Here is a 9582-nt window from a genome sequence, read left to right as displayed (position 1 = left end):
GTGTTCACGGGACACGCCGTCCTCACACCCCGTTCATGAGCCATGCTGTCCCCCTCAGACCCTGATCCTGGGACACGCCGTCCTCCCCACACCTGGTTCACGGTACTCGCTGTTGCTTGGACACCCTGTTCCATCTGAGCACCTCAGAGCTCCCTTGCCTCCTGGACCCCACGTGTCCTCCTGGCTCATCCCTCTCTCTCTCTATCCTACTCTGTCTCCAGTTCCCATCTGGTCTCTAACTTGATTGTTGACTGCTGCTGTAGAGAAAATCGATAGACTTTGGCGCTGCTTTATATTGTACACAGTATTGTACACCGTACACTTTGCATTGTACGCTGTATTGCATATATACTGTATATATAACACGAGAGACCAAGGGCACCGGAGGTGTCTTTAAGAAGTCGTGCATGTTCCTGCTTGTTCCCATCTGGATTTCAGTCAGTGTTAAAGGTGGAACATCCTGCAAGTAATCCTGCTCATTTTCTATGCCCGGTTTCTGTCTTCTGAGAAGGGTGGTTTAGTGAGACATTTGTAACTTGTAAAACATCCACAGTACAGCCTGACTGGTTCAGCCTTTCACCCTTACACGGAAGATGAATTACTGATACTGTACCTTTATTCGTCTTAGAGAATTTAGGATGAAACTTTAACAAAAACAAAATCATAATACTTCAGCCACAGTAACAAGCAATCGAAAAAATGATATGAACTCTCTTTAGCGGAGGAGTCTTTTTTTCCTTAGGCACTCTTCCGAACCTGGAGGACTCGGTGAAAACCCCATCTTAAATAAACAGGTTAACTGCACTGAATAATAACTCTAAACTGCTAAATTCAAAAGAGAGTTTTATTAAAAATGGCACAATCATAATAGAACCCTATTTATATATGAAAGTTAAATCAACAAGAGGAAAACAAGTTAACACTACAAAAGTATAAAATAATATTGTCATAAAAGTAATTTTTTAAAAGTTAAAACTTTGAGCCCATTTTTATACACTTAGAGTATTTAAAGACCTGTAAGTGGGAAATATTGCATTCTGCCTTAAAAATAAAAATATATTTACGCATCAGAACTCCACACCAAGAATACTAAATAACAAAAGGAATTTATTCTGCTTCTGGGAATGTTACATTTAAATCATAATGCACTTTAAGTATACAGCAAGTCATTTAGCTCTTACGATATTAGTATTGTCCCAAATTAACAAGTGAGGAAACTGAGCAAATTAGGTCACTTGCCCTACGTCACACACATGGGATGGCAGAGCCAGGGTTTTGCCCCAGGCAATAGGTTCCAGAGGCCATGTGCTTCAGAGGGACATGTCACAACAAATATGACCTATAATAGCACTAATCTTCCATAGATAAAGAATGCTCCAACTATAAAGATATATATATTATATACGTAAAACAATCTTTAAAAAAAGTACATGGTAAAAGACTGTATGATACCTAAACAGACATATACACAAATGAGAAAAGTTGAAAGTATTCCAAATTCAGAGGGAACAATTAAAGGAGCTAAAAAGGTAAGTAAATAATAAAAGGAAAAAATGGAATGAAAACTAACTGGCAAAAATATCTTAAAAGTAAAAATTGCAATTTAAACCACATCTTATAAAAACGAGTGAACCAGAATTTTCTCTGGAAACAAAATCGTGTCCTAAGCTCCTATAGATGGACCTAGGAGGCATCCAGCAAGTATTTAAATAAAGAAGGAGGGAATTAATGCATGAAGGATGAAGGCACATTATCCCTTCCAAGATCATAAACGTTCTATATTCCTAAATGTGTTCAGAAAATCATCGAAGAGGAAATACTAATTACTGATTACACATTTTCATAATCCACCACTTAATAACTATGTAAGAAAACAAGTATAAATGTAAGTTAGCAGGCTCGTTCTCCAGCAGGCGTTTCTTCAAAAGACCTGAAGCCAGTGTGTTCTTCTCTAATTGTTATGCTGTGTCTCGATCACTGATCAGTTTCTTCAAAATTCTCTCACTAATTCTGTCTCAATCTGCTGCTATTTCACATGTGAACTAGTTTTCACATCTCCCAGTTACGACATTGTTCTCTCCTCCTAACACAACAACTTTAAAACATTCTCATGATTGCTTTAAGCCCCAGCTACCATCTACCAACCAACTTTCACATTTCTCTTGAAAAAGTTTTCTGCTATATAAATATGCTCCTATTTTCATACCTTTGTACTCCATGTCTTATCTTTGTTTGAAAATAAAAAGAACACACATTTCCAAAGTGCCTTGATAGAAAGTCATCTCTTTGAAAGTAGAAGGCGCGTTTGACCCAAGCTTAGCACAGGACCTTGCATTTTTACAAACCTTCAAAAATTTAACAACCATTTACATTCTGCCTTATACTGTAGGAATACAGTAAGTATTTATCCAGATACATATTAAATTCAATAAGCACCAAAACTACTCAGTATCAAAGCAAGTGAGCACGCTTTTAAACCGTTCGCTTAACAACTCAAATTCACCTCCATTAACCTGAATAATATTCAGCACCATGCAAATGCATTTTATTTCCTGTCTTTTCTTCTGAGATTGATTCCTTCAGTGTGATTGCTGGAAGTGTACAGCTCTGTAGAAAGACAAGTGTTTAAGCACTTCATCCAGAGAATCCAGCAGTTTATTTCTAATCTGCAGCATTATTTAATTGCAATAAAAATCACAGAGATATCACATGCAGCCCTCAGGTTTCTGGTCAACTTGATTATTTGAGAGAGGCAGACGTGAGGCTGCTGATTACCTTCATGAAGAGGCAGAGATGGCACCAATGATACCGTGCAGAGTTCTGTGCATGCATAAATGCTTCTTTAACAACAGTCCACGCATTGCCTCGTTGGTACTAGAAAACTCTAAAGGAGTATGTCAATTTCCTTTTTAGAAGAAAGGGTATTTCTATCAGCAAGGCAACTTACAAATACTTAGAAAGAAAGGGAAAACTCAAGGCACCTTGTAAAGATCTTACCGTTCACTTCAGTTATTCTGGTGATGACTTTTTAAAGGTGCTAAGGAAGAATGGGCAGAATGAGCTCCAAAGACTGTGTGGAGATTTAAAGTGACTTCCAAGGCATGATACTTTTCAATGCAGATATTTTTTAAACAGAACCAAATGGCGGTAAATACTAATAGCAGGAGGTTTAATCTAGGACTATTTTATCCCTGGTTAACTTCCAAAATTGCCAAGAGAAAAATGATGCTGAAAGCCAGTAGAAGTAAGCTCTATCTTTTCTGCGATTAACACTGAAAATTCCTGCCAGAAATACTTTCTTATGAAATGAATAGCTGGAGGAACCAAAGATCAGACCCAAATTCAATCATGTATTTGAGAGTCTGAAACTACTGTCATAAGGTTTACAGGGGATTCTGGGAATTACTCTGACATATTTGTAAAAACTTAGAGTCTGTACTATACAAACCAGGATAGAAAGTCATAGAAATCTGAACAACAGCTAAGAATACAAGGGGGAAAAATCAATAAAATATCTCTAGAGTAAAAAATTGCTTTGAGTCAGTAATTTGAAATATTGTGGAAAGCTACAGGAGGGAAACTACAGCAGCGCCAATAAGAAACCTCTTGGCTTGGAGATCCCATGAAGCGGGGTTAGCTTGAAATCATTTTCCAAGTCTGCACAGTACAAGTTAGGTCGTAGGTTTTTGAATAGTAGCATGCTTGCCCAAGGAAGCCACTGTTGCTTCTAGAGCTGATTCACTTAAAATTAGAGAACAGCTGAATATCGAAATGATCAGTCTTCACATCTCAGGCCTTCTTGTTGCAGAGAGATAATGGTTGTTACAAAAGGGAAAAGTCAGACAATGGAGATTTTGTGTATTTTGCATAACGTCACAAATGGGAATTCAATTCTAACTCTTCCATTTCTGACTGATTTCACTCTTCCAGTTCACATTGTCTACTTGTTTTTTTTAAAAACATACACTTAAAAATAAATGAACATTTAAAAAATAAAAACAATCTAAAAAGAACTAGTCACCGGATGCATACTAGTAATAACATCATAATACTATTATTTGTACCTCAAAATGATAGGTAAGTAGGTAGGTGGATGGATGGATAGATGGATGGATGGATGGACGATGGGTGGGTAGATGGATGAATGGGTGGGTGGATGTATAGGTGGGTGGATGGGTAAGTAGGTGGACTGATGGGCGGAATCTAAGTTTATCCTTCTAGTATCCCTATAAGATAAGCAGCATCTTAAAACAGCCGTGGTACATCCAAGATTTGAACCAGATCTCTGAGGTCCAAAGTCCACATTTGTTCCATACTCTATGAATCCTCTCTGAGTGGTAATGCAGAACGGATAATTATAACATTCTATAGAGACCTAAAAGAAACAAGTGCAAGAGAGGCTTAGCACAGTGTCAGCCATCCAGCCATAGAGCCATCCTGGGAAACTATTTTTTTTTTTAACATATACTGACAACTTTACCCTACTGTGCACACAGATTAAATAATAATAATAAACTGCTTTTGACAGGTGTCTTTCTAAAATATATTATATCCTTGTCTTCTTAAGTAGAACACACCACTCATGATGACACCTCTCGTTGATGAATCAGGTGATGATGATAAATACGTTCCTGCACTGTGCTGCTTTCAGGAGCAGTTAATGGTGAGCAGGGTTGTTTGCATCTTCACAATGTAAGCACAAAAGGTTGTGCTTGTTCTGTTTCTCAGACCTACTTTTAATAAGTCTATTTCAACCCAAGCTGCTTGCTATGATGTGCTATTTCTTTAAATGTGTCAATCTTCCTCCTAATTTCCTGCTCATAATCTACAGGGAACTAGACACCAGCATCACAGTTTTGTGGCACTCTAAGTCAGAACAAATCCGCTGTAGGTGAGAGCCTGTCATTTTTGCTAATTTCCATTTATTGGCTGTATTCTACCTCAGTTAGATTGCCAGATAATTGAATTTTGAATAGGCAAGATAGTATTGTACTCTTGCCTGATACTTTGTAAAATAAGTTTTATTTAAGTATAATGTACATATAGAAAAGTGCATGAATCATAGGTCTATGGCGCAATGATTTCCAACAAACAGAGCACACCTTTGTTAGGAGTACCCAGAAAACAAACAAGCCAACACAGTATGACTTGTTTTATCCTTTTCAAAGTATTCTCATATGCGCCATTTCACTACAGTCATTGCAACACTCTTATGAGGCTGAAAGGTTAGGTATTATCTGCAATTCGACAAATGTGGAAAATGAAGTTTGGTATTTAGTTTTACTGATTTCTGAAATCAGAAGGTGCACAGCAAAGATCTAATCCTAGCGTTCCATGGCAGGAATCGTCCATTATGCTATCAAATTTACTCAGAAGATATGATATGGCAGTATCACTTCTATATCAAATTGTGGACAGGAGTAGAGCGAGTATTCCGCTGGCACCGCAGATGCCAGTGGTTGCAGCTTACTTCGGCTGTGGCTGTCCGGTGTTCCTGCCGTGCAGGTTGTTAGCCATTTTCAGTTTATTCCCTGGGAAATCAAATGTCAACACAGTCCCTTGACGGGAGGAAGGAGGCAGAAATCACCGCAATTATACCAGCTTTCCAAAGGAAAGTGATGGTTCAAAGCCTAGATGCTTTCGCCTTCTCATTTCTTCCATTCTCTTCTTCCCATCATTTCATCCTTAAAGCCAACAAAATTCATTTAGCTGAAATGGGAGGTCTGAAAATCATCAAAACTTTTAATAAGCATACCAAAACTTGCATCTGAATCAGCTATCCTTATCACTGTTTCAAATCACCTTCCATTCCAGAAATTCTCAAATGGCTTGAACTGCACATATAAACAAAAAATCCCTATTATAAAAACATGAAACTTCTAAAGTTGGGTGGATTAAAGCTCACTAAAGATCTCCCGTTAAAGCTACAGGAATGTAGTATTGTATGGATTGTCCTCTTAAGAGCATGTCTTAGCAAATAAAATACAAAGTGTGTGTAAGGAGTGCTTTTCTTAAGTTCTTCTTCAGAAAACACAAGAAGTAAAATTGTTCAGGCGAGAACACTTTTTACTTTTTATTTTATTTTTTTGAGATGGAGTTACACTCTTGTTGCCCGGGCTGGAGTGCAATGGCACGATCTCTGCTCACTGCAACTTCCACCTCCCAGGTTCAAGCGAGTCTCCTGCCTCAGCCTCCCATGTAGCTGGGATTACAGCTGTGTGCCACCACCCAGCTAATTTTTTGTATTTTTAGTAGAGACAGGGTTTCACCATGTTGGCCAGCTGGTCTCGAACTCCTGACCTCAGGCAACCCACCCACCTTGGCCTCCCAAAGTGCTGGGATTACAGGCATGAGCCACCACACCGGGTAGTGAACACTTTAAATGAAAGGTTCTGCAGGATTCAAACTTCCCAAGTGCTGCAGTTGTTGACAGCAAGGAAGCAGGGTGAGCTCTGGAGACCAGCTCTGGGAATTCAGCCCTGCTCACACTTACAGTCCCTGTGAACAGCTTGCAGTCCCAGTTTCTCCTCTGTAAGGTGAGTTAAGAATGGCACCACACACCACAAGGATGCCCTGGGATGAGTTAACCCAGTGCTCCCAACCTGTTTGGTCCAGGGAAAGCCGTTTTTGTGGGTAGGAAGGAATGAGCCTCTTCTGGAAGGCAGAATTCCTCCAGTTTATATCAATCACCTACGAAGTGAGCTTATTCTATTTACTAACTCAGACTCAATTCATGTGACTAGGTACCTAACACTCAAATTACAAACTGCAAAAGCATTAGGCGGGATGGGGAGAGGCAGGGGTGAGTCCCCCCAAAAGGAGCTAAACAAAATTAGAGCTTTTCTTAACTACCTAGTTAAAACAAAAATATTGATCTTGGCAGACATTTAAGTGCATGTTTCCTTCCCCACACCTTCTCCCCAAAGTGCCTCCAAATAAAAAACTAGTTTCTTCAGAGAACCAAGCATCTAATCATCACTTAGAGGTCTGAACATCTAGTATCCTAAGAACAAACTGTCCACAGGTTCCCCGCAGAGCAAACCAGTTCAATGCATTGCTGGAGGAAAAAGCAAATTTAACTCAAGCCCAAAATTATCTGTAGCTGCATATTATATGTAAGTGTACTCTTTCTGCTCACGCCTGGCTACCTGCCTCCTCTAATACAACAACTTCCGTTTTTAAAGTGTCAACTTGTTTACTTTGAGGAGCCGCGGCCTGCCGGGCACAGCATGTTTAGGGGCCTTTTTTTCCACTGTAGGCTGGTAACTGCAGACTACTCTGAACAACAAAACCACGGCGGCTGTTCCAGCGCTTTGCCAGCTTCTGTGTTTCCATATTTTAACAATGTTGGGAAAACGAAGTCACATGTAAGACCAAGCAGTTGATCATTTCGTTGCAGAGGCTGTTTGAGGAGCTTCTGCAACCTGGACCTGACGCTTCTCAATCTAGTCAAACTCAGACGGGACAACCAGACGGGAGTGTCCCCACAGGAAAGAGAACGCGACTCTGGCAGAGTGTCCCATCTCTCAGGGGCTGCGACTCCGTGTCTTAGAAAAAGGCACTTTCAATGGGCAGGCTGGAGGAAGAGTCCTCTCTAAGGAGAAAAGTCACTCCGAGTCCGCAGTGCCCAGGAAAGAGAACCCGGTGCTGGGGGAGGCTGGCTGCCCGCGCGGAGGCGCTGCGTCCCGGGCGCGGGCCCCGGAGGCGGCGCGGCCCTACCTGCGTTCCGCAGCTTCTTGTTCCGATACACCGACAGGATGACCAGCAGGTTGCCCAGGACGTCCACCACGATGGTGAAGATGAGCACGCAGGCCAGCGCGGATGCCAGCCACGAGGGCTGCGGCCGCGCGCCGTCTCCGCCGGGCCCGGGCTGCGAGGCGTTGGGCAGCGCGCTGCCGTTGCCCGGCATGGTCCCTGGGCGCGTCCCGGCCGCGGGGCCATCGCCCGCCTGGTCCCCCCGCCCGGCCACTGTTTAAGGCTCCGCCCGGCGCTCCCCGCGCCCACGCCCCATCCCGCGCTCCTCCACGCCGCGCCCCCGGATGCCCACGCCGCACCGGACGCCATGGCCAGGTGACACCTGGTGTCCGTCGCGAGCCCGTTTGGACTCCCCGCCCGCGGCTCGAACCCCGCACCACGGGCCGACAGCGCCCCGGTGCGGGAAGCCGGGCCCCGCCGCCGCGCCCTGGGAGCTGTGTCCCAGAGGCCTCTCCCATCTCGTGGGCGCCCAGCAAGGCTGTTCATTCATGTGTTTCTTCTCGGCGATGGGACTGTACACCCAGCAGGGCCAGGCTGCCTGGGCTCAAATGCGAAATGGGATTGGGGCGGGTTCCCCAGCTGTGTGCCCCCACTTCCCTTATCTTCCTCTGCAAAATGGGAATAAAATACTATCTCACCGGTTAGCCTCATAATTAATAAAATGTGAAAAAGCCAAGGACTTTCTTCCGTTGTGTATTGCACCGTTTAAAATGGTGCTAGACGTTTCCGATAATGAAATGACATTTTCAAAGAAAAATGTAAAACTCAATATTTGCAGATGATAAAGATGTATGTACTTTTGTAAGTACCAGTAAAAATGAGAAAGAAAGCACGCTGAGATGGATCGGATACATGACAGCAATGTAAAAGTGCTAGGAAATGACCTAACCAGTTGTGTGCAGTGAGGAAAAAACTTTATGAAAACCATGAAAGGAAATTTAAGTAAAGGGAGAGACTTACAGTGTTCCTAGATTCAACGCTTGAGATTTTCATTTTCCTCATGTACTTTATGCCAGCCCAAGAAAAATATCAAATAACCTGAAGTTCTTTTGAAAGAGTAAAAACAAAGTGTAGGAAAAGGATTTGAATAAGATGAATAGGAAAGAAGTGTGACCAACTAGGATCAAAATGTTCATTAAAAATTACAATAAGTGCCAGGCACGGTGGCTCACGCCTGTAATACCAGCACTTTGGGAAGCCAAAATCGGAGCATCTCTTCAACTCAGAAGTTTGAGGTTTGGTGAGCTATGAGTGAACCAGTGCACTCCAGTCTAGTGACAGAGCAAAATCCCGTCAAAAAAAAAAAAAAAAAAAGGCCAGGCGCGGTGGCTCACACCTGTAACCCCAGCACTTTGGGAGGCTGAGGCGGGTGGATCACCTGAGGTCAGCCTGGCCAATGTGGTGAAACCTCGTCTCTGCTAAAAATACAAAAATTAGCCAAGTGTGGTGGTGGGCGCCTGTAATCCCAGCTACTCGGGAGCCCCAGGAAGGAGAATCGCTTGAACCTGGGAGACAGAGGTTGCAGTGAGCTGAGATCATGCCACTGCACTCCAGCCTGGTCAAAAAGAATGAGACTCTGTTTCAAAAAGAAACTAAAACAGTGTTGAATTCATAAACAATTTGAAAAAGCATATAAAATAAAGATTTTATAAAGTTAACAGTTCAAATCAGGAGGGCTGGGATGGACCACGAAAACAAAAATGCATTTAAAGAAAATTTAGGTAAATATTTTGAGGTGGAGAAGCACTCTGTAAGCATGGAAAAAAAAGACAGGCTGGAACTGATCCTCAGCATAGAATGAACAGGTAGCAGCTGCCATTGATAGCA

At 42.3% G+C, this 9582-nt stretch overlaps 1 protein-coding gene across 1 annotated transcript in view; it reads right to left on the bottom strand.

Moving 5' to 3' along the window:
- The window catches only part of MTNR1A (melatonin receptor 1A), a 20582-nt gene extending 12473 nt beyond the window's left edge, over positions 1-8109 (bottom strand). Inside the window, exon 1 of the mRNA XM_023221040.2 lies at positions 7720-8109. Coding sequence (XP_023076808.1) covers positions 7720-7909 — 190 coding nt within the window. The 5' untranslated portion in view covers positions 7910-8109. The remainder of the gene's footprint in view (positions 1-7719) is intronic.
- Positions 8110-9582: the final 1473 nt, after the last annotated feature.

This window comes from Piliocolobus tephrosceles, chromosome 3 (assembly GCF_002776525.5).
Source record: "Piliocolobus tephrosceles isolate RC106 chromosome 3, ASM277652v3, whole genome shotgun sequence".
Classification (NCBI taxonomy): Eukaryota; Metazoa; Chordata; class Mammalia; order Primates; family Cercopithecidae; genus Piliocolobus; species Piliocolobus tephrosceles.
Note: the sequence above shows the minus strand (reverse complement) of the source record. Positions and strands in the feature narration are given on the sequence as shown.